The following is a 25,754-nucleotide window of genomic DNA, read 5'->3' on the forward strand; positions in this document are numbered from 1 at the left end:
ATTCTGTCTCTGTGTCATGTCTGTGCGTTGTTTGTGTTTTCTTGTTTTGTATTATGTTACGTTTATTTATTAAAACACTCACTTCCTGAACTTGCTTCCCAACTCTCAGAGCACTCGTTACAGCACCTATCAAGAGAACATCTGAACACAAATGCTTAGTTTGTAAATTGTGTCTGAGTGTTGATCTGTGCCCCTGGCGATCTGTACATTTAAAAAGCAATAAAATCGTGTGGTCTGGTTTGCTTAATATAAGACATTTTAAAATTATTTATACATTTGATACTTAAGTACATTTAAAAACAAATACTTTTTAACTTTTACTCAAGTAGTATTTTACTGGGTGACTTTCACTGTTACTTGACACATGTTCTTTTAAGTACAGTAAAAATGTATTTTAATCTTTACTTTTACTCAAGTATGAAAATTGGGTACTTTTTTTAATCACTGCTCCCAGGCAGAGATAGAACACCTTGGGCCTGATTTAGACTGTGCTAAGCCTTCACACGTATTGTCAGCATCACTTGCCATAACACTTTTCCGAGGCATTTATTAATGGTTTATACATAGTTCATTATTAGTTTACATATTCTCTCCTAATGTAAGTTCTCTTAAGTTTTGAGACATAGATAATGTGTGTTTTGAGATGCAGTGTCTGTCTGTGTGTGTGTGTGTGTGTGTGTGTGTGTGTGTGTGTGTGTGTGTGTGTGTGTGTGTGTGTGTGTGTGTGTGTGTGTGTGTGTGTGTGTGTGTGTGTGTGTGTGTGTTACTTACCCTGCTCAGGCCCATGTGGTAACTGCTCTTCTCCAAGTCCAGAGACTCCAACAGCTCCTCCACAGCCTGAAACAAACAGATGGACAGACAGACAGATCAATGAAGAGAACGGACAAACAGACAGACAGTGCTTTGGTAAAGTCAGCTCCCCTCTGTCGTCGCCCCAAAGGACTGCACATAGTGTCATAGCAACAGGCACGCTCCCCTAACATCAGCCTATCCAACAGGACACTGCAGACCAAAACAACCAGTGAACAAAGCTACAGCTAAGGCACCAAGCAAGCTATTTGTAACCTCCCTGTCTCTGTTTTTACACTGCTGCTACTCACGGTTTATCTATGCATAGTCACTTTACCCCTACTTACATGTACAAATTACCTTGACTAACCTGTACCCCTGCAAACTGACTCGGTACCGATACCCCCTGTATATAGCCTCGTTATTGTTATTTTATTGATGCTTTTTAAAATATTTGTTTTACTTTAGTTTATTTAGTAAATATTTTCTTAATTCTATTTTCTTAACTGCATTGTTGGTTAAGGGCTAGTAAGTAAGCATTTCACGGTAAGATCTACTACACCTGTTGTATATAGGCGAATGTGACAACTAAAATTTGATTTGATTCAGGTCACTACTGTGACAGAAGTCTAAATATGGACTGTGTACTGTATCTAAATCAGTCTCTGGAGAGGCGGAGGGTCTTTAACGTTTGAGTACAAAGTTAAGTTGGAAGACAGCTGTAGCCTCGAGGGAGGGAGTTGAACTGAATTAGCTGTTTTAAAGTAACTGTCCAGTGTTTCCAGAATTCAATGAAATATGACCTAGAATGAACTATAATGAGTGAAATAGTTTCTTCCAAAAAATTGTAATAAAGTATGTTAAAAATCAGTTTTTCTGTGTTCTCCTCCCAACAACAGAATGATGTGGGTGTATACTGGTAATTAAAATTATTCATATGAGTAGCCCACTGATTGGCCAGCTTATCCTCATCAGGAGAATGACATCCTCTCAGAGGAAATGGCAAGCGTTTGTTAAACAGCCTGTATGAGGCATTTTTTAAAAGTATTTATTTTATTTCTTTATTTATTTTATGGTTTGGCCACAAATACGATTATAGGATGAGTCAACCACATTATTTGGGTTTGAGCTAAAAGAATACTAACTTTTAAAAGTGGACAGTTACTTTAAGGACTTTTGACAAAGATGATCTCAGCAAGAGTACTGGGTCTGGTAGGTAAACAGACTCAGTGGAGGATGAAGTCACTACAGCCACAGTAACACAGCAACAGTAAAACAGCTACAGTAACACAGCCATACAGCCCAAGCTAAGAGGAGGTGACAGACAGGCTTCCAACTCTGAGAAAGGGCGCTTTGTTTGAGTTCTCTATAACTCCCTCTCTCCCTCTTGGTTTGTCTATCCTCAGAGAATGAAGTACCTTTTTGTCCATTCATTATTTCAGAGCAGGCTATTCTTTCTTTGCATGTCTCCAAGGAGTCTGGTTTCCTCTTTAACTCTTCCATAGCTCACTGTATGTTTTAGCTGTGACAGTGGACCTCTTTAACTGCCCTACTTCAAAAACACAACCTCCTTACACAACAATGAAAATAACACTTTTCAGCCAAGATACTGTCTATTCCATTTCTTCAATTCCAGCTACATCCGTTAATAATTAACATATTTCTACATCAGATTTATTTTTGCTAGACTCAGAACTTTTAACCACACATCTGAGTAGGTAGGGTAGGTTAATAGCTTTTTAACTATTACACTATACAGTTGGTACTGAAGACAGAGAGAGCGGAAGAAGAGATGAAGGGGAGGACAGAGTTAGAGAGAGCGAGAGAGCTCTCTGTGCTGCACGTAAATAATCAGCACACCAGCCATATGCTGCCAACCAGTGTAATCATAATTAATTACACACAAGAGCAGATCTAGGAGGGGGGAGGGAGGGAGAAGAGAGGGAGGCTTTTATATTATCACTCGTTTACAAGGTGGAGGGAACGCCTCGACACTCACTCGCTTCTCGTCTGTGACGATGTAGTGGCGCCCGTGCTTTTTGGTCAGGTGGGGTGCCAACACATCAAAGCGGCGACGGAATTCAGAGAACACCATGTGATCAGGGTATCCTTTTTGGAAAAGACAGCACAAGGTCAACATTTATTTAATCATTTTGATGAATTATACAATTCAATAAGAATTAAGGAGGAAAATGTCCCTCCCATGACTCAGCTTGACTTGGGTGGTGTCCCTCCCATGACTCAGCTTGACTTGTGGGGTGTCCAGTCCTACCTTGCCTGTAGATGCGCAGAGCGTCAATAAGCTTCGATCCACGGAGCTGAGCCCTCAGAAGGCCCACATCCAGCTGCATGAGGCCTGAGTCGCAGCTTTCTCCGTGGGCCACGCGCGGCTCCCCACCCGCCCCCACCGCATCTGCTTTGGGCAGTAGGCAGTGGACAAAGTGAACTCTGGACCTGCGTACTGTGTCCAGCAGAGCATCCTGGAGAAACAAGAGGACAGGGAGTTAAAGCATTTCCACTCACACACAAGCATAAAAACAAAGACTTAAGTTTGTGCACATTTGCATGTATAAATATAAATGTTTATATACAGTGGCTTGCGAAAGTATTCACCCCCTTGGCATTTTTCCTATTTTGTTGCCTTACAACCTGGAATTAAACTGGATTTTGGAGGGGTTTGTATTATTTGATTTATACAACATGCCTACCACTTTGAAGATGCAAAATATTTTTTGTGTGAAACAAACAAGAAATAAGACAAACAGAACTTGAGCATGCATAACTATTCACCCCCGCAAAGTCAATACTTTGTAGAGCCACCTTTTGCAGCAATTACAGCTGCAAGTCTCTTGGGGTATGTCTCTATAAGCTTGGCACATGTAACCACTGGGGCAAAACTGCTTCAGCTCCTTCAAGGTGGATGGGTTCCGCTGGTGTACAGCAATCTTTAAGTCAGATCACAGATTCTCAATTGGATTGAGGTCTGGGGCTTTGACTAGGCCATTCCAAGACATTTAAATGTTTCCCCTTAAACCACTCAAGTGTTGCTTAAGCAGTATGGCTTAGGGTCATTGTCCTGCTGGAAGGTGAACCTCCATACCAGTCTCAAATCTCTTGAAGACTGAAACAGGTTTCTCCTCAAGAATTTCCCTGTATTTAGCACCATCATTCCTTCAAATCTGACCAGTTTCCCAGTTCCTGCTGATGAAAAACATCCCCACTGCATGACGCTGCCACCACCATGCTTCACTGTGGGGATGGGGTTCTTGGGGTGATGAGAGGTGCTGGGTTTGCGCCAGATATAGTGTTTTCCTTGATGGTCAAAAATCTTAATTCTAGTCTCATCTGACCAGAGTACCTTCTTCCATATGTTTTTGGTGAGTCTCCCACACCAAATGTGTTTGCTTATTTTTTTCTTAAGCAATGTATTTTTTTTGGTCACTCTTCTGTAAAGCCCAGCTCTGTGGAGTGTACGGCTTAAAGTGGTCCTATGGAAAGATACTCCAATCTCCGCGATGGAGCTTTGCAGCTCCATCGCGGAGGTTATCTTTGGTCTCTTTGTTGCCTCTCTGATTAATGCCCTTCTTGCCTGGTCTGTGAGTTTTGGTGGGCGGCCCTCTCTTGGCAGGTTTGTTGTGGTGCCATATTCTTTCAATTTTTTAATAATGGATTTAATGGTGCTCCGTGGGATGTTCAAAGTTTCTGATATTTTTTTATAACCCAACCCTGATCTGTACTTCTTCACAACTTTGTCCCTGACCTGTATGGAGAGCTCCTTGGTATTCATGGTGCCACTTGCTTAGTGGTGTTACAGACTCTTGGGCCTTTCAGAACAGGTATATATACTGAGATCATGTGACAGATCACGTGACACTTAAATAAAGTCCACCTGTGCGCAATCTAACTAATTATGTGACTTCTGAAGGTAATTGGTTGCATCAGATCATATTTAGGGGTATCATAGCAAAGGGGGTGAATAAATGTAAATGCACCACTTTTCCATTTGAAATGTTTTAGGTTGTAATGCAACAAAATAGGAAAAACACCAAGGGGGATGAATACTTTTGCAAGGCACTGTACAGTCAGTCCATATACAGTGCCTTGCGAAAGTATTCGGCCCCCTTGAACTTTGCGACCTTTTGCCACATTTCAGGCTTCAAACATAAAGATATAAAACTGTATTTTTTTGTGAAGAATCAACAACAAGTGGGACACAATCATGAAGTGGAACGACATTTATTGGATATTTCAAACTTTTTTAACAAATCCAAAACGGAAAAATTGGGCGTGCAAAATTATTCAGCCCCCTTAAGTTAATACTTTGTAGCGCCACCTTTTGCTGCGATTACAGCTGTAAGTCGCTTGGGGTATGTCTCTATCAGTTTTGCACATCGAGAGACTGAAATTTTTTCCCATATTAAAACTCACAATTTAATTTATGTTAGTTTGTCCAATTTACTTTTGAGCCCTTAAAATTGGGGGGACCACATACAGAAAGTGCTGTAATTCCTACACTGTTCACCCAATTTGGATGTACATACCCTCAAATTAAAGCTGAAAGGATGCACTTTCAGCTCAGCTCATGATAATAACTCAATGTCCAAATATTTTTGGACCTGACTGTAGTTATATTTGTATAACGCTTAATTGTCATACAAAGATCCTAAGAGAAACTCGGACATAAACCCTCTCAAAGAGGTAGGAAGAAACATTGAGAAAAGACTCCGCTCCACTCACCACTTGCAGTTTGATCTGGATGCAGAGGCTCTTCTTCTTCACTGCAGCCATGCCGGTTGTGAAGGTCTTCCTCATGCTAGTGGCTCTGCGGAGAGCCAGCTGAGATCCCCCCTCCAACCCTGCGATAGAGCCAGACAGCACTGTGGGCCCTCCACTACGACTAGAGAACAGGCTGCTGATGTTCTTCCTGTTAGAGAGAGAGACAGACAGAGAAAGAGCGAGAGACAGAGACAAAGAGGTAAGTATATTTTCTTTGAAAAAGTGCTACTATGGAGAACAATCAGTGAATTAAATGTGTACTTCTGTGAGTCCTGCAGCAGAGTGGCAGCATTCTGGGAGGCGGGGTTCTGCTTGGCGTGGCTCAGCCAACCCTGAGCATCGTACTCCACCCAGTCCGTCCCGTGGCTGTGGCCCAACAGGAAGTGATGCGGCTTGTCGCTCTTCAGGAGCAGGGCGTGTCCTTTGTTGTCCCCCTGGTCAGGGCCGTAGTAACTGAAGAGTCTCTCCAGCAGAGTGTCCTCAGAGCCCCCTGGCTGCACAGCCTCCTCCTCCATCAGCCACAGCAGACCTCGAGCCTCATCTGTCCTCGCCAGGGTGCGCACCTGGGAGCCCCACAGGAACACACACACAGGTTAGAGAGGTGGGGATCTATCACTTGAGTCTAACACAAACACAAGTGAAGCAGCTGTGCAGAAAGCTTAGGGCCACAGCTCAGTCCAACATGCAGGTGCAGCATTCACAATAACCTCAGACACTCACATTAGACCACCACAGCACAGAGAAGCTCACCCATCTCCACTCCACCAGTCATCCACGGCTCCTGTCATCCATCCAATCATGACATTGTTAACTCCATACACACCAACACTCTCCAAAACCAATAAAGCAGTGTCTCCTATTTTTTGTACTCATGGTTTAAATGTCCCAACACAGCCTTTATCCCTGGCCCAGTGTTGCCATAACATTACACCTGCTTAGCTGTGAAACTTCTAATTATGCACCAGCAGTGTTCAAATGGCCTAATATGATTCAACATCTCTGTTGTACATTTCTGTAACAAAACAAGTCATTTTGTAAAGGCAATCATAACTTTTGGTAAATAAGAAGCTATAAGAGAGATGAGTCTTTGCCAATTGCTTCCTCATTATAGAGCTGGTACTCAAATCCACTCCTGGGCAGTGGAGCATTTAGAAACCTTGCTCTCTGACAGTCCACTTTGATAATGAACGGTGTTATTAGTCTATGTGAGAGTGTAGACTCTTTGGTGGACTCATTACATCTCTCTGTGGATGAAGGGAGGTGCAGGCAGGGCTACTTCACAAGCAACTGAAACTATAGCCTTTTTTTTTTTTGCCAATTTAATTATTCAACTGCTAGAAGCACTGCAGATATGTTGTACTGTGTTGGTAGCAGTCAACTAATTAACTGCCAAGTCAAGTAAATCTCAGATCCTTTTCAGAGAGAGATGAGAGATCAGAACCTCTTATTCAGAACGATCCTATGCCTTTACAGAATTTGACACTGCAGGCTGGAGGTGGATGACCTGTCGATATAACTTGGAATCTAATATTGCATTTTGTCAGGCGCTCTTCATCTAGAGCTATAGCTCTGTTGATCTTTTCTTGATGTCATTTTTGGGGGGTTTGAGCTGGTTTCCAATAAGTCTGCCGCTGTTTCAATGCTGTTTGTTTGCTTGTCTGACTTATAGCTGTGTTTGGCCCTGTGTGCACTCACTCATTCATACACACACATGCAAACCCGCACACACACTAACACAAAACAGTTATTTACTTTTGTCTCAACTTTCGATCAATTCCTGTGTGACCCCATCCTCATTCACTGTTGAACTAATTATGGTAAACGTGACTTTCGCGGGCCAATACACATCAATGCAACACATTTCTGTTAAGAGTGCGTGCCATGCAGAGTCGTCTCATAAATAAACTGAATTAGAAGCCAACCCTGTCTGAAAGAGGCTCTCAACTCAACGAAGGGGAAAGGAATCAAACTTGACTGCAATTAATGAATTTGATGATGTGAGATTAATTATAAAAAAGAAATTGCTAGGATAAAAAGAAATAAAAACAAAAGAACAAACAATCAAAAGTTAATTGGATGGAGGTAATAATCCTGACATGGTTTATACACAGTCAAAAAGTTCACGACTCAATTTGAATTAGGGGAGCAAAGAAGGGTAAGTGTAAGAGTAAGTAAGACTGTGTTTAACCCGTACACGTACGCTCATAGCATGATGAAATCCAAGATAAAGTCCACAAACAAAAGAGGCACAGAGAGATTCTCCTTACCAGCGCTTGAGTAGATGCTTGGTCTATAGCTGCTACAGACATTGAGGTACTGGACTCTATGTCATCTAATGCAAGCTCTATGTTTTCCTAGATGGGAACAGAGGGGTTGGTTAGGTGTGATTGGAGTCAGTGATTTTCAGATCCGCTTATGTAAGAGCCTATAGAATTACACATTCTGACAACAATGACATTACAATCAGAAAAGCTAAATCAGACATCCTATGTTGTTTTCACACTAAAACAATACAGGGTAGGGGGGCAATATTTTCACCTCCGGATGAAAAGCGTGCCCAAATTAAACTGCTTGCTACTCAGGCCCATAAACTAGGATATGCATATAATTAGATTTGGATAGAAAACACTCTAAAGTTTCCAAAATTGTTAAAATAATGTCTGTGAGTATAACAGAACTGATATGGCAGGCAAAAACCTGAGGAAAATCCAACCAGGAAGTACTATTATTTTGAAAGGCTGTTTTTCCATTGAAAGCCTATCCACCATACAAAGACTTAGGACCCAGTTCACGGTCTCTATGGCTTTCGCTACATGTGGCCAGTCTTTAGGCATTGTTTCAGGCTTTTACTCTGAAAAATGAGGGAGATACACCACTTTCAATCAGTGGGCAGTGGACATTTCCAGACATGAGCCAAGCGCGTGATCGGGAGTGCGCCTTTCTTGTTTTTCCTTTTCTATTGACAAAGCTTTTGTCCGGTTGTAATATTATTGATTATTTATGACAAAAACAACCTGAGGATTGATTTTAAACATCGTTTGACATGTTTCTACGAACTTTTATTGTACTTTTTAAAAAACTTTTCTTCTGGATGTTGTGAGCATGCATTGTGCCTTTGGATTAATGATATAAACGCACCAACAAAACTGAGGTTTTTGGACATAAAGAGGGACATTATCGAACAAAACTAACATTTATTGTCTAACATGGAGACCTGGGAGTGCCACCAGATGAAGATCATCAAAGGTAAGTGATTCATTTTAACGCTATTTCTGACTTTTGTGACACCTCTCCTTGGTTGGAAAATGGCTGTATGGTTTTCTGTGGCTAGGCGCTGACCTAACATAATCGCATGGTGTGCTTTTGCCGTAAAGCCTTTTTGAAATCTGACACAGCAGCTGGATTAACAAGACGTTTATCTTTAATCCTATTCTATCCTAACAACTTGTTTTTTTCATCAATGTTTATGATGAGTATTTCTGTAATTTCACCGGATGTTTGCTTGAGACAATGATTACTGTACATAACGCGCCAATTTCAACTGAGGTTTTTGGACATAAAGATTAACTTTATCGAACAAAACACACATTTATTGTGTAACATGAAGTCCTGTGAGTGCCATCTGATGAAGATCATCAAAGGTTAGTGATTAATTGAATCGCTATTTCTGACTTTTGTGAGCCCTCTCTCACAAAGTTTATCTTTAAAATGGTGTATAATACTTGTATGTTTGAGGAATTTTTATTATGGGATGTCTGTTGTTTTGAATTTGGCGCCCTGCAATTTCACTTGCTGTTGTCGAGGTGGGACGCTACCGTCCCACTGGTGCCAGACAGGTTAATGACATTTATGATTTTCTTTCCAGACAGACATCTCTTTAGGGAAGTTTGAAAAGAGAGGGAGAGGTTTGGAGAGGTTAAATCATTGTTAGTAAGAATACTTCTACTATGTAATGGTGAAGGTATTTGTCAGTGTCGTATATCTCTGTATATCTCTGCACCTCCTTATATCTCTCCAGCTCCTGTACAAAGGTGCGTTCGTGGAACAGAGTCTGCAGGCGCTCCTGGGCGTAGTTGTGGCACAGCTCCTCGAAGGTGGCACCACGCTGCCGCTTGGCCATGCGAGGGTTCTGGAAACCCGGTGTGTCCACGATGAGCAGAGAGCACAGTGAGTGCTGACTGGACTTCAGAGCTCTGACACACGATACAAAGGATCAGACACATGCACACAGACAGACAGACAGACAGACAGACAGACAGACAGACAGACAGACAGACAGACAGACAGACAGACAGACAGACAGAAAGACAGACATGGGTTAGAGCAAAACGTACAAATGCGGAGAGCAAAAGAGGGGGCTGAAAGAGAGAGGGAGGACTGAAAGACAGGGGGAGGACTGAAAGAGAGAGGGAGGACTGAAAGAGAGAGGGAGGACTGAAAGACAGGGGGAGTGAGAAAAAAAGAGAGATACATAATGGTAAAGTAAGAAATATGAGAAAGAGGAAAACAGATAGATGAGCCGACAGACCTGTTGACAAGGGAGATAACGAGGGTGAAGAGCTCTGAGTACAGGCCTGAAGCCATGGCCTCCAAACAATCCAGGGCTGTGATCTTAGAGCCTGAGAGAGAGAGAGCGAGAGCGAGAGCGAGAGCGAGAGCGAGAGAGAGAGAGAGAGAGAAAAGGAGTTATGAGTTAAAAAGCACATCCATAGCCTTTAGTTTCTCATTGTATTCTAGTTCATTCTACTTCATATTGGAGACTGGTAGTCTCTGAAGGTCCCTTACCTGAGCTGTCTCCTGCGCCGGCCTCGTCGGGCCCCCCACGGAAGGAGGTGGACCTCTGCATGGGTCCCTTGGCCTGGTGCTTAAAGATGGAAGAGGAGAGCTCCTCCAGGGTGCAGCCCAGCAGGTAGGCTGCCTTCTGGGCCCACTCATGACGGGCAAACTGCTTACGGCCAGCTGGGGACCAGGGACAGAAGTTTCAGAACTTTCAACTGCAAAAGCTTGTGCCCAACCCAGCCTTTGAGGAAAAATAATATTTGCACCCCTAATAACAGGCGATTAGAATTAACTCAATGATCTCTTCCATACTGTAGCTCAATGATAAACACATTGCTTTTATGACTAAGTTGGAGCATTGTGTTTTCTATCATAGCTTTTATGACTAAGTTGGAGCATTGTGTTTTCTATCACAATAAAGGTACGTTAATAAACGCTAACAAACAACTCCATGTCTGCAGTCAAAATACTTTATTTTTACGCCCTAAGCCCTCGCGCTAGCCACTTTCCCTTGGGGGAATCCCCGTCAAAACCAGATGCATAACACTAACGTTGCCTTCTCAGCCTTCGATTTAGCTTGAGGGAGCAAGTTAAGAACTTTGATCACTTGTGAGGTTGATATGAAGCACAATTCAATCCAAACTGTAGTCACGTGTCATACTCTGGTGGCCGTGAAGTATCACATTTAATCAACACAGCTGCATTTTCATCATTTCATTCAATATTGTGATGCTAGCTTGCTAAAAAAATATATAAACATTACCAGTCAAAAGTTTGGACACACCTACTCATTCAAGGGATTTTCTTTATTTTAAAAATGTTCTACATCAAAACTATGAAATAACAAATGGAATCATGTAGTGACCAAAAAAGTGTTTTATATTTGAAATTCTTCAAAGTAGCCACCCTTTGCCTTGATGACAGCTTTGCACACTCTTGGCATTCTCTCAACCAGCTTCACCTGGAATGCTTTCCCAACAGTCTTGAAGTAGTTTCCACATATACTGTGCACTTGTTGACTGCTTTTCCTTCACTCTGAGGACAAACTCATCCCAAACCATCTCAATTGGGTTGAGGTCGGGTGATTGTGGAGGCCAAGTCATCTGATGCAGCCCTCCAACACTCTCCTTCTTGGGCAAATAGGCCTTACATAGCCTGGAGGTGTGTTGGGTCATTGTCCTGTTGAAAAGCAAATGATAGTCCCACTAAGCACAAACCATATGGGATGGCATATCGCTGCAGAATGCTGCGGTAGCCATGCTGGTTAAGTGTGCCTTGAATTCTAAATAAATCACAGACAGAGTCAACAGCAAAGCACCCCCACACCATCACACCTTCTCCTCCATGCTTCAGGGTGGGAACCACACATGCAGAGATCATCCGTTCACCAACTCAAAGACACGGCAGTTGGAAGAATAAATCTCAAATTTAGACTCAATTTTCACTGGTCCATTGCTCGTGTTTCCTGGCACAAGCAAGACTCTTCTTATTATTAGTGTCCTTTAGTAGTGGTTTCTTTGCAACAATTCGAACATGAAGGCCTGATTCACGCAGTCTCCTCTGAACAGTTGATGTTGAGATTAGAGGTCGACCGATTAATCGAAAGGGCCGATTTCAAGTTTTCATAACAATCGGAAATCGGCATTTCTGGACACCGATTGTGGCCGATTACATTGCACTCCACGAGGAGCCTGCATGGCAGGCTGACTACCTGTTACGCGAGTGCAGCAAGAAGCCAAGGTAAGTTGCTAGCTAGCATTAAACTTATCTTATAAAAAAATATATATCTTAACATAATGACTAGTTAACTACACATGGTTGATGATATTACTAGTTCATATAGCTTGTCCTGCGTTGCATATAATTGACGCGGTGCCTGTTAATTTATCATTGAATCACAGCCTACTTTGCCAAAAGGGTGATGATTTAACAAGTGCATTCGCAAAAAAAGAAGAGTCGTTGCACCAATACCTTTCTTTAAAATCAATACACAAGTATATATTTCTAAACCTGCATATTTAGTTAATATTGCCTGCTAATATTTCTTTTAACTAGGGAAATTGTGTTACTTCTCTTGCGTTCTGTGCAGCAGTTTGGGCCGCCAGGCTCGTTGCGAACTGTGTGAAGACCATTTATTCCTAACAATGACCGTAATTAATTTGCCAGAATTGTACATAATTATGACATAACATTGAAGGTTGTACAATGTAACAGCCATATTTAGACTTAGGGATGCCACCCGTTAGATAAAATACAGAACGGTTCCGTATTTCACTGAAAGAATAAATTTGGTTTTCAAAACGATAGTTTCTGGATTTGACCATATTAATGACCTAAGGCTCGTATTTCTGTGTGTTATTATGTTATAATTAAGTCTATGATTTGATATTTGATAGAGCAGTCTAACTGAGCGATGGTAGGCAGCAGCAGGCTCATAAGCATTCATTCAATCAGCACTTTTGTGCGTTTGTCAGCAGCTCTTCACTGTGCTTCAAGCATTGAGCTGTTTATGACTTCAAGCCTATCAACTCCCGAGATTAGGCTGGTGTAACCGATGTAAAATGGCTAGCTAGTTAGCAGGGTGTGTGCTAATAGCATTTCAATCGGTGACGTCACTCGCTCTGAGACCTTGAAGTAGTTGTTCCCCTTGCTCTGCAAGGGCCGTGGCTTTTGTGGAGCGATGGGTAACGATGCTTCGAGGGTGGCTGTTGTCGATGTGTTCCTGGTTCGAGCCCAGGTAGGGTCGAGGAGAAGAATGGAAGCTATACTGTTACACTGGCAATACTAAAGTGCCTATAAGAACATCCAATAGTCAAAGGTATATGAAATACAAATGGTATAGAGAGAAATAGTCCTCTAATTCCTATAATAACTACAACCTAAAACTTCTTACCTGGGAATATTGAAGACTCATGTTAAAAGGAACCACCAGCTTTCATATGTTCTCATGTTCTGAGCAAGGAACTTAAACGTTAGCTTTTTTACATGGCACATATTGCACTTTTACTTTCTTCTCCAACACTTTGTTTTTGCATTACTTAAACCAAATTGAACATGTTTCATTACTTATTTGAGACTAAATTGATTTTATTGATGTAATATATTTAGTTAAAATAAAAGTGTTCATTTAGTATTGTTGTAATTGTCATTATTACAAATAAATAAATACATTTTAAAAAAATCGGCCGATTAATCGGTATCGGCTTTTTTGGGTCCTCCAATCGGTATTGGTGTTGTAAAATCATAATCGGTCAACCTCTTGTTGAGATGTGTCTGTTACTTGAACTCTGTGAAGCATTTATTCGTGCTGCAATTTCTGTGTCTGGTAACTCTAATGAATTAATCCTCTGCAGCAGAGGTAACTCTGGGTCTTCCTTTCCTGTAGCGGTCCTCATAAGAGCTAGTTTCATCATAGCGCTTGATGGTTTATGTGACTGCAGTTGAAGAAACTTGAAAAGTTCTTTAAATATTCCAGATTGACTGACCTTCATGTTTTAAAGTAATGATGGACTGTCATTTATCTTTGCTTATTTGAGCTGTTCTTGCCATAATATGGACTTGGTCTTTTACCAAATGCGGCTACAGTATCTTCTGTATACCACCCCTACCTTGTCACAACACTGATTGGCTCAAACACATTTTGAAGGAAAGAAATTCCACAAATTAACTTTTAACAAGGCACCACTGTTAATTGAAATGCATTCCAGGTGACTACCTCATGAAGCTGATTGAGAGAATGCCAAGAGTGTGCAAAGCTGTCATCAAGGCAAAGGGTGGCTACTTTGAAGAATCTCAATATAAAATATATTTTGATTTGTTTAACACTTCTTTGGTTACTACATGATTCCATATGTGTTATTTCATGTCTTCACTGTTACTCTACAATGTAGAAGTAAAAATAAAGAAAAACCCTGGAATGAGTAGGTGTGTCCAAACTTTTGACTGGTACTGTATATGACATTGATTTTAGAGTTGGCAAATTGGCTTAGTCTCGGAGTGAGAATCCAATAAAACGTAGCTAGCTTCATACACATACTTTTTGGAATTCTGAAATCTATTGGAATAAATGACCAAACTATAAAACTATCTAGCCTGCTAACTGTAACTGTAGCTAGCTAGCTACGTTAGCTTGCTAGGTACATAAATAGCTTTAGGTTGGTTGTTTTTAAGCTCAACTTCAAGATTTCCATCAAGGACGTTGCCTCTCTGATCATCACTCTCCCTCGCTTGGGCAAGGGACATTTAAGGTATACTCGGCTGAGGGTTTAGGGCCGAGGGCTGTCTACTTTGAGTTTGGACTGCAGCCCATCTTTTGAGCTTTGAGGCCTCCTCTACCAAGACAACCCTGAGAATAGACTGCTAAGCACTGTTAGCTGGTTTGACAACAACTCTCTGCCCCCCCATGTTACTGGCTCCGTGTGGCGGATCACCCCCACTGTTTTCTGGAGCGCTTTCAGAGACAGAGCGACTCAGGCAATATGGTCGCCTCTAACCTCTCATCAAACAACACTCTACCACAGAGTCCAAGAAGAACATTCTAGACTAGAGAGACAGAACACAGAGAATCAAAACAATGTTCTGACACAAACAACTAGAAAGTTCCCCTGTGGGTTGGGGGGGGGGGGGACCAAACAGGTTCAAATGAACAAGCTTTGCTTTTGCTTTGGGTCTGAATAATAATAACAGTGCTGTGGAATTAGAAGTAGGCGACATGGAGAGACATCAGACAGAGTGCTTTAAAGGACAACAAAGTTCTGATTCATGAAGCAAAGTGTGAGTGAGAGAGAGAGGGAGAGAGACAGACAGACAGAGAGACAGAGACTGAGAGAGAGGGAGAGAGACAGACAGACAGAGAGACAGAGACCGAGAGAGAGAGAGAGAGAGAGAGAGAGAGAGAGAGAGACAGACAGACAGACAGACAGAGAGAGGAAAGAAAACAATAAAAATGCTAATGACAGAACGTCTGGGTAGAATGATAAAGGCATTAAGAAAGACGACATATCTACAAGACTAAGTTAGAAAATAAGAAAGAAAGAAGAGCTTGGTTTTAATGTTTTTTTTCCATTACCTTCGCCAGCCTCTGCATGTCAAGGGCGCAGCATGCAACATGCAAGTAGAGAGAGGGGGTTAGAAACACAGTTCATGTATTAACAATTAATATTTATCACTGGAGAACAGACATGTTATCATACACTGAGTCACAAAACATTAAGGACATCTGCTCTTTCCATGACATAGACTGAACAGGTGAATCCAGGTGAAAGCTATGATCCCTTATTGAGGTCACTTGTTAAATCCACTTCAATCAGTGTAATTGGAGGCGAGGTGACAGGTTAAAGAAGGATTTTTAAGCCTTGAAAAAATTGAGACATGGATTGTGTTTGTGTGCCATTCAGAGGGTGAATGGGCAAGACAAAATATGTAGGTTCCAGGCGCACCGGTTTGTGTCAAGAACTGCAATGCTGCTGGGTTTTTAACGCTCAACTGTTTCCTGTGTGTATCGGGAATGGTCCACTACTCAAAGGAAATCCAGCAAACTTGACAGTGTGGTGCCAGGACAACTACCTCTCCCTCAATGTGAGAAAGACAAAGGAGATGATCGTGGACTACAGGAAAAGGAGGGCCCTCCCAACACGCCCCCATTTACATCGACCCAGCTGTAGTGGAGTGGGTCGAGAGTTTCAAGTTCCTTGGTGTCCACATCACCAACAAACTATCATGGTCCAAACACATCAAGACAGTTGTGAAGAGGGCACAACACCTTTTCCCTCTCAGGAGACTGAAAAGATTTGGCATCGGTCCCCAGATCATCAAAAAGCCCTAGAGCTGCACCATCAAGAGCATCCTGACCAGTTGCATCACTGCCTTACCACCGCCTGGTAAGGCTCCTTAACAGCTTCTACCCCCAAGCAATAAGACTGATGAACACTTTTTTTTTTGAAACCTTTATTTAACTAGGCAAGTCAGTTAAGAAAAAAATATTATTTTCAATGACGGCCTAGGAACAGTGGGTTAACTGCCTGTTCAGGGGCAGAACGACATATTTGTACCTTGTCAGCTCGGGGATTTGAATTTGCGGCCTTCCGGTTACTAGTCCAACACTCTAACCACTAGGCTACCCTGCCGCCCCACTTAATCAAAATGGCCACCAGACTATTTACATTGATTTGTTCTGAGGGAAAAGGGGGTAGCAACTCAATATTAGTAAGTTCTCCTTAATGATTTGTACATTCAGTGTATATTATAGCTCTAACACCATCCATGCGCTGAGGTCCAGGCAGGAGAACCATGTGAGTGAAGATACCATGGGCATGCTCAGAGGAGGAGATACCTGCTCTGGTCCTGGAGAGCTGCAGTTTGTTCCAGCCCAGGTCTAACACACATACATCTACTAATCATGATCTTCAAATTAGACCGTGACTAGTTTTCTCAGGTGCGTTGGTGCAGGGCTGGAACAAAATCCTGCAGTCCCCAAACACTGGCGTTGGCCAGCCCTGTTGTCAAGAGTAAATTGTGCTAAGGGACCAAGGAACACAAGGAGGATGCTTAAAATCACATAGGGGAAACCTTCCTTTCTTCCAAACCCTTAACCCTTTTAACAGGTATGGAAAAGAAAACATTCTAGTTTGAAGTGAAGTGTTAAATAGATGGGTCGAGGCTAATCCTTTAGTTCCCACAGAGTTGATCAACAGCATCATGCCAGGGAGAGAAGCATGTACACACTGCCCTCTGCTGGTAGGACCAACCCCTGCTGTGGAACCAATCCGCTCATGAGAGCAAGTAGTAGTAGTTGTGGTAGTAGTAACAGTAGTAGAAGTAGTGATGGTAGTAGTAGTAACAGTAGTAGTAGTAACAGTGACATTAGTAGGAGTAGTAGTATTAGTAGCAGTGGTAGTATTAATAGCAGTAACGTAGTAGTAGTAGTGTTAATATTAGTAGTAATTATAGTGGTAGTAGTAGCCATATTAGTAGTAGTAGTAGTAGTAGTACCCATAGTAGTAGTAGTAATAGTAGTAGTAATAGTAACAGTAGTAGTAGTAAATATAGTAATAGAAGTAGTAGCAGCAGTATTAGTAGTAGTAACGTAGTGGTAGTAATAGTAGTAAGTATAGTAATAGTAGTTGTAATAGTAGTAGGAGCAGTTTAAGAAGTAGTACTACTAGTAGTAATAGTAGTAGTCGTCATCGTCATCATAGTAGTAGTAGTAATAGTAGTAGTAATAGTAACAGTAGTAGTAGTAAATATAGTAATAGAAGTAGTAGCAGCAGTATTAGTTGTAGTAACGTAGTAGTAGTAATAGTAGTAAGTATAGTAATAGTAGTTGAAATAGTAGTAGGAGCAGTTTAAGAAGTAGTACTACTAGTAGTAATAGTAGTAGTCGTCATCGTCATCATAGTAGTAGTAGTATTAGCAGCAGCACTAGTGGTAGTATTATTAGGAGCAGTAGTAGCAGTAGTATTAGTAGTAGTATACTGAACAAAAACAAACGCAACATGCAACAATTTTACTTAAGTACCACTTAAGTACTTTTTTGTGGTATCTGTACTTTAGTTTAGTATTTACATTTTATTTATAACTCTTACTTTTACTTCACCACATTATTCCAATAAAATAATGTAATTTTTACTCCAATCATTTTCCCTGACACCCAAAAGTACTTGTTACAATTTAAATGCTTAGCGGGCCAGGAAAATGGTTCAATTCATGCATTTATCAAGTGAACATCCCTACTGTCTCTGATCAAACTATGTTTGAGTGTGCCTCTGGCTATCAGTAAATAAAAATAAAAAATAAAATTGTGCTGCCTGGTTTGCGTAATATAATGAATTTGAAATGATTTATACTTTTACTTGTGATACTTAAGTATATTTAAAACCAAATACTTTTAGACTTTTACTCAAGTAGTATTTTACTGAGTGATTTTCACTTTTACTTGAGTCATTTTCTATTAAGGTATCTTTACTTTTACTCAAGTATGACAATTGGGTACTTTTTCCACCACTGGTCACAGTTCCTATAAGGAAATCAGTCAATTGAAATAAATAAATTAGGCCTAATCTATTTATTTCACATGACTAGGCAGGAACACAGCCATTGGTGGGCTGGGATGGCATAGGCCCACTCACTGGGGAGCCAGGCCCAGCCAATCAGAATGAGTTCTTCCCCACAAAAGGGCTTTATTACAGACAGAAATACTCCTCAGTTTCATCAGCTGGTCTCAGACCATCCTGCAGGTAAAGAAGCCGGATGTGGAAGTTCTGTCCTGGCGTGGTTACACGTGGTCTGCGGTTATGAAGCCAGTTGGACGTACTGCCAAATTCTCTAAAATGACGTTGCAGATGGCTTATGGTAAAGAAAATTATCTGGCAACAGCTCTGGCGGACATTCCTGCAGTCAGCTTGCCAATTGCAAGCTCCCTCAAAACTTGAGACATCTGTGGCATTGTGTTGTGTGACAAGACTGAACATTTTAGAGTGGAGTTTTATTGTGCCAAGCACAAGGTGCACCTGTGTAATGATTATGCTGTTTAATCAGCTTCTTGCTATGCCACACCTGTCAGGTGGATGGATTATCTTGGCAGAGAAGCAATGTTAACTAACAGGGATGTAAACAAATTTGTGCACAACATTTGAGCAAAATATTTTTTTTGTGCATATGGAACATTTTTGGGATCTTTTATTTCAGCTCATGAAACATGGGACCAACACTTTCCATGTTGCGTTTATAGTTTTGTTCAGTATAGTAGTAGTAGTAATAGAAGTAACAGTGTCGGTAGTAGCAGATGGGGAGTGGTGTGAGAGAGAGATAGAACGAGAGAGTGTCAGAGAGAGAGAGAGAGTGCGGGGGAGGGAGAGAATAAACCATAAACAATTTGAGAGAACAGACAGTAGGGACACGACAGAATGTGTGAGTGAGTGCAAGCATGGCAACTGTTGTTGACAAGAGACTGGTCTACCCCCAGCGCACCACCCACCCGCTTCATGATTCCACCCAACTCAAAACCCTGCTGCAGCCCTGTGAATAATGAAAGAGAAGCAACACACACGCACACAGAGAACACAGTCCATGGAGACAGGGCAGTCTGGAGTCTAATGATTCTAAAAAGTTAATTACAACATTCGTCTAGGTCTGTGACTGCGGGGGAGGCAATATCAGAGAGCATGAATAAACATTCTCTAGACTAGCAGCACAGAGACACAGATATTATATCGGTCTTTATTAACATAACAGAAATATCTGCACACATTCAACACTCCAACAGTTTTATAAATTAAACAACTTGAAAGAACTTTGTGCGCAGCGAGAGAACACAGTTAGCGCTCCTCTCTCGGAGGCCTAGTGAATGGCTCGGCGTGTGGCCTGTTCATATCTTTCAACTTATTAGTTCATTAAAACCACTCATGGATTAGAAGCAAATGTAATTTACGACCCGATCGCACTTCATTTGAGTATGTATTCCTTATCTCTGGGAAATCCCCCCCCCCCCCCCCACACACACACACACACTTGAAGTCGGACGCTTACATACACTTATGATGGAGTCATTAAAACTCGTTTTTCAACAACTCCACAAATTTCTTGTTAACAAACTATAGTTTTGGCAAGTCGGTTGTGCATGACACAAATCATTTTACCAACAATTGTTTACAGACAGATTATTTCACTTATAAATCACTGTATCACATTTCCAGTGGGTCAGAAGTTTACAGCTTGGAAAATTCCAGAAAATTATGTCATGGCTTTAGAAGCTTCTAACAGGCTAATTGACATAATTTCAGTCAATTGGAGGTGTACCTGTGACTTCATTTCAAGGCCTACCTTCAAACTCAGTGCCACTTTGCTTGATATCATGGGGAAATCAAAAGAAATCAGCCAAGACCTCAGAAAAAAATTGTAGACCTCCACAAGTCTGGTTCATCCTTGGGAGCAATTTCCAAAGCCTGAAGGTACCATGTTCATCTGTACAAACAATAGTACGCAAGTATAAACACCACGGGACCACGCAGCCGTCATACCGCTCAGGAATGAGACGTGTCTCCTAGAGATGAACGCACTTTGGTGCGAAAAGTGCAAATCAATCCCAGAACAACAGCAAAGGACCTTGTGAAGATGCTGGAGGAAACGGGTACAAAAATATCTATATCCACAGTAAAACGAGTCCTACATCGACATAACCTGAAAGGCCGCTCAGCAAGGAAGAAGCCACTGCTCCAAAACCGACATAAAAATGCCAGACTACGGTTTGCAACTGCACAAGGAGACAAAGATCGTACTTTTTGGAGAAATGTCCTCTGGTCTGATGAAACAAAAATAGAACTGTTTGGCCATAATGACCATCGTTATGTTTGGAGGGGAGAAAAAAAGCATGTGCGAGCAAGGAGGCCAACAAACCTGACTCAGTTACACCAGCTCTGTCAGGAGGAATGGGCTAAAATTCACCCAACTTATTATGGAAACTTGTGGAAGGCTATCCTAAACATTTGACCCAAGTTAAACAATTTAAAGGCAATGCTACCAAATACTAATTGAATGTATGTAAACTTCTGACCCACTGGGAATGTGATGAAAGAAATACAAGCTGAAATAAATCATTCTCTCTACTATTATTCTGACATTTCACATTCTTAAAATCAAGTGGTGATCCTATCTGACCTAAGTCAGGGAATTTGAACTAGGATTAAATGTCAGGAATTGTGAAAAACTGAGTTTAAATCTATTTGGCTAAGGTGTATGTAAACTTCCGACTTTAACTGTACATTCATATATAGTTATGTTTTTTTTAATGTATCACTGAAAGCTTTATAAGAGATCCCTAGTGGGCACAGCAAACAGTGAGCGGACACGGTCAACCTGCCCCTCCCTCCTGCCCCTCCTCCACCTCCTCTTCCAAACTCTTGAAGGGATACTTCGGGATTTTGGCAATGAGGCCCTGTATCTACTTACCCAGAGTCAGATGAACTTGTAGATACAATTTGTATGTCTCTGTGTCCAGTATGAAGAAAGTTATAGGTAGTTCTGCGAGCCAATGCTAACTAGCATTAGCGCAATGACTGGAAGTCCCCGTAGACTTGCAGTCATTGCGCTAACGCTAGATAGCAATTGCGCTTGCGCTAGTTAGCGAGACATAAAAATGGGTGAGACATAAAAATGGTATGCATGAGTTCATCTGACTCGGGGGAAGTTGATAAAGGGCCTCATTGCCAAAATCCCAAAGTATCCCTTTAACATCCACGCTACCCCATTTCTACCTCTCTGGCTGGCATGTTGGAACTGCACTTTAACTTACACTACTAACTAACACACACTTATAGCATCCTAACATGGCTGGATTACTGCAGAGTTCTCAGTCAATTAGTTCAACAGTGAGTAGTGGAGTGGACCAGTAGAGATCCTACAGTGAGTAGGACAGGGTTAGGGGTCCTTACCTTTGGTGGCCCCCGCTGCCCCCAGGTGGTAGATGGCCCCCAGGATGAGCCACAGAGCCCTCTGCTCCTCCACTGAGATGCCCAGCACCTTCATGGCTGCCTGCAGCTTGGTGAACTGCTGAGATGACTTCTGTTTGTCCTCCGGCTACAAGGAGGGAGGGTGAAGGAGTGAAGATGAGGGGCACAGTTAAGACAGTTTTCCAGTTGTCTTCCACAAAATTCAGAAAAGGACATATAATACACATAATAAGAAGAACATAATAACAGCATTTTACTTTAGACTGAGGCACAATTCCAAATGCGCTGTTCTCTGCAAAGTGGTTAAAGTGCAGCTCCGTTCTGAGAGGAAACAGGGGAAATTAACAGGTTGAAATCACAGTAAATAGCTAGTTCACACCACAAGTTTAACATGAGAACAGTGCTATATACACAAGACCAAGCTTCTGCAATCTACTGCAACCACCCACTTCAATTCAATCCCAAATGAGAGATGGTTGAGGGCTCACCTGAGAGTGCTGTCAGCTCCGGACATCATGTAGTAGAAGACGTTGAAGGTGGACTCAGTCTCCGGCCGTTTGGTCACTCTCAGCTTCTCAAGCAGCATGGTCTTAGGTACAGGAAGAGGATAACAAGATGTCAATATGTGTGTGTGCGTATGTCAGTGTCCATGACCGTGTGTGTGCGTGATACTGCCTACCTGTATGGATGCGGAGGCCACCTGGCCAGCCTGGTCGAAGTCCAGAGAGACAATCTGAGAGAAGCGGCTGGCGTTGGTGTTCATGGAGGTGGAGCTGTTCCCAAATGCTTCCAGGATGGTGTATACTGCCTGCCACTTCTCTCCTGCAGGGATGGAGGGAGAGAGGGCAGGAGGGAGGAATGGGGGAATAGTGAGGGGGACAGAGGACTGTTAGAGAACAGCTTTATTTATTTAAAATATCATGTCAGTGTTTTGGCATTTCACATTCAATGCTGTTCTATTTGTGAGGGGATTAGACTACCATGTTGTGACTTACTTTGATAATCATGTTATGTCAAGTCAGCTAGGCTTTGTCAATTATTCTCTTAGTGGAGTTCCTTTCCCTCTTTTGAGATTAAGATGAGCAGGAACACTTCATTACTTAAAGAGTAGGGCTACTAGTCAGACTCACTTAACCCTAATTGCTCCTGTAAGTCACTCTGGATAAGAGTTTCTGCTAAATGACTCAAATGGAAATGTAGGTATGTGAAACTTACACCTAGTGGCCAAAAGTATGTGGACACCCTATAAAATTTGTGGATTTGGCTATTTCAGCCACACCTGTTGACGACAGGTGTATAAAATTGAGCACACCGCCATGCAATCTCCATAGACAAACATTTGCAGTAGAATGGCCCGTACTGAAGAAAACTACAACTGACCTGACTTTCAAATAACCTGACTTTCAACATGGCACTGTCATAGGATGCCACCTTTCCAACAAGTGCTGCCCCGGTGAACAGTAAGAGCTGTTATTGTGAAGTGGAAAGGTCTAGGAGCAACAACGGCTTTGCTGTGAAGTTGTAGGCCACATAAGCTCACAGTACAGGACCGAGTGCTGAAGCGTGTACTGTGTACTGTGTAAAAATCGTCTTTCCTCGGTTGCAACAATCATGACTGAGTTCCAAACTGCCTCTAGACGAAACGTCAGCACAATAACTGTTTTTCTGGAGCTTCATGAAATGGGTTTCCATGGCCGAGCAGCCTCACACAAGCCTAAGATCCCCATGCACAATGCCAATCGTTGGCTGAAGTGGTGTAAAGCTAGCCACCACTGGACTCTGGAGCAGTGGAAACATGTTCTCTGGAGTGATGAATCACACAGTGATCTGGGTTTGGAGGATGCCAGGAGAACGCTGCCTGTCCGAATGCATAAGGCCAACTTTAAAGTTTGGAGGAGATTGCAGTGAAGTTCCAGTGAAGTGAAATCTTAACGCTACAGCATACAATGACATTCTAGATGATTCTGTGCTTTAAACTTGTGGCAACAGTTTGAGAAAGACTCTTTCCTGTTTCAGCATGACAATGCCCCATGCACAAAGCGAGGTCCAAGCATAAATGGTTTCCCGAGATCAGTGTGGAAGAACTTGACTGGACTGCACAGAGCCCTGACCTCAACGCCATCGAACACCTTTGGGATGAATTGGAAAACTGACTGCGAGCCAAGCCTAATCGCCCAACATCAGCACTCGTCCTCACTAATGCTCTTATGGCAGAATGGAAGCAAGTCCCCGCAGCAATGTTCCAACATCTAGTGGAAAGCATTCCCAGAAGAGTGGAGGCTGTTATAGCAGCAAAGGGGGGACCAACTCCATATCAATGCCCATGATTTTGAAATGAGATGTTGAAACTAACAGGTGTCCACATACCATGTAGTGTATATAGCCTGCTGCACCTTCCATAGCAGCTCCCCTGTTTAGCAGTCTAGTCTAGTAGTGGCTGGTGGCTGGATTCTGGAGCTCTCATTAGCCCCTTACAGCTAACCAGGAGAAGCTGAGGAGTTTTGATAAGCTTTGCTAATTATCCCCCAGCTACACAGGGCATCATTAGGGGATCCCCTCATCAATCACGCACACACACACATGCACACAAATGCACAGGAGCACATACTCACATGAACACACCTGGAATACTGAGCCAACCACAACCGATCCTCGAATCAAAGTTTCGAAGCCAGCTTCCAACAAGCTGCCCCTCCCTCCTCCTCTCCCAAATTCTCAGTAACACCCCTACACTCTCCCCCATGGCTGGCTGGCTGGCTGGCTGGAAACTGTTGAAACTGCTCTCTATCCCCTACTAACTAACACCTACTGCACCTGGCTGGATTCTCAGTCAATTAGCTGACACTGATCTAATCAGTAACAACTCAGTGAATGTCCTCCAGTGTACAAACACATGCACATTATGTGCTTAATTATATATTAGGCTATTAAGACAAATTACCTATGGAGTAATTAAGTGAATTTATGCCACCATGGTCATTAGGTAACACTTAAGTAATCAAGCCACCATCTGGAAGGTGATTATAACAGTCCTTCAACATGCTTTACATTTCATTTAATGACAAAAACCCTGAATATTAGCTTTACTGCTTGCTGGGTGAAAAGGAGTCCAGGACCAGGCCAAAAAGAGAGCGGTTAACTCCTCATAGCCGAGGACTCTCTCACCAGAGAAGATCTTTCCGGTGCTGCCAGCGATGGAGACCAGGTATTGGACCAGGTGTTGACAGTTGGTGGTCTTGCCGCTACCGCTCTTCCCCAGCAGCACGATGGACTGATCCTGACGCGTGGTCAACAGGTTCCTGTAGGCCGACTGTGCCACCGCGTAGATGTGAGGTGCCGTGTCCTCTCGCCTGCACCCCTTAAACATGTGCATCACCTGATGGGACCAAGGAGAAGGAAAGAGAGAGAGAGAAGAGATGGGGGAGAGAGAGGTGCACAGCAGTTACTCCTGTATGGTCCTCAGAGGGGCTTTGTGTGTGTGTGTGTACGTGCGTCCTTAAAATTGCCACATTCCCAGCTAAGCACCCTGTCTGTAAGGTCTAATGGGTAGTCGTTTTGTTATGAGTGATGAGAGTTAAGTAGATATTACAGACTACAGGCTTCCTCAATACTCTAACCTCTAAATCTCATTAGGATAATTGGATTTCATTGTCATGTTGTGGACCTCTGAAGACTTCCCTCTCTATCCTCCTAGTCATCTCTCCTGTTTTAATTCATCCATCCTCCTCTCCCTAACAGCAAATACTATGACATAATAGCAAGGAAATGCACAAACAAGAATAGCATTAAGTAGCATGCATGAAACCATTGAAACCAACAGAGAATAAACCAGAATCATGTCAGTGGAGTGGTACAGATATGTTCTCAAAGGTCACGAAATGTGCGTCTGTCGGTATGTGCGTCTGTCGGTATGTGCATCTGTCGGTATGCGCGTCTGTCGGTATGCGCGTCTGTCGGTATGCGCGT

The 25,754-nt window shown here is 42.3% G+C and overlaps 1 protein-coding gene across 16 annotated transcripts in view; it reads right to left on the reverse strand.

Moving 5' to 3' along the window:
• Positions 1 to 25,754, reverse strand: part of LOC110507883 (unconventional myosin-XVIIIa) — a 170,661-nt gene that overhangs the window by 47,702 nt on the left and 97,205 nt on the right. For 15 of the 16 annotated variants that reach the window (XM_036964841.1, XM_036964840.1, XM_036964839.1 and 12 more), the window contains 15 exons: positions 24,954 to 25,164; positions 22,468 to 22,610; positions 22,277 to 22,377; positions 22,046 to 22,109; positions 21,771 to 21,915; positions 15,413 to 15,424; positions 10,351 to 10,524; positions 10,094 to 10,184; positions 9,566 to 9,758; positions 7,833 to 7,919; positions 5,827 to 6,128; positions 5,527 to 5,713; positions 3,062 to 3,269; positions 2,789 to 2,898; positions 772 to 837 (listed from right to left, as the gene is read on the reverse strand). In XM_036964841.1, the coding sequence (XP_036820736.1) occupies positions 772 to 837; positions 2,789 to 2,898; positions 3,062 to 3,269; positions 5,527 to 5,713; positions 5,827 to 6,128; positions 7,833 to 7,919; positions 9,566 to 9,758; positions 10,094 to 10,184; positions 10,351 to 10,524; positions 15,413 to 15,424; positions 21,771 to 21,915; positions 22,046 to 22,109; positions 22,277 to 22,377; positions 22,468 to 22,610; positions 24,954 to 25,164 (2,094 nt within the window). The remainder of the gene's footprint in view (positions 1 to 771; positions 838 to 2,788; positions 2,899 to 3,061; positions 3,270 to 5,526; positions 5,714 to 5,826; positions 6,129 to 7,832; positions 7,920 to 9,565; positions 9,759 to 10,093; positions 10,185 to 10,350; positions 10,525 to 15,412; positions 15,425 to 21,770; positions 21,916 to 22,045; positions 22,110 to 22,276; positions 22,378 to 22,467; positions 22,611 to 24,953; positions 25,165 to 25,754) is intronic. The other variant, XM_036964832.1, reaches the window with a different exon arrangement.

This window comes from Oncorhynchus mykiss, chromosome 27 (genome assembly GCF_013265735.2).
Source record: "Oncorhynchus mykiss isolate Arlee chromosome 27, USDA_OmykA_1.1, whole genome shotgun sequence".
In the NCBI taxonomy this organism is placed as follows: Eukaryota; Metazoa; Chordata; class Actinopteri; order Salmoniformes; family Salmonidae; genus Oncorhynchus; species Oncorhynchus mykiss.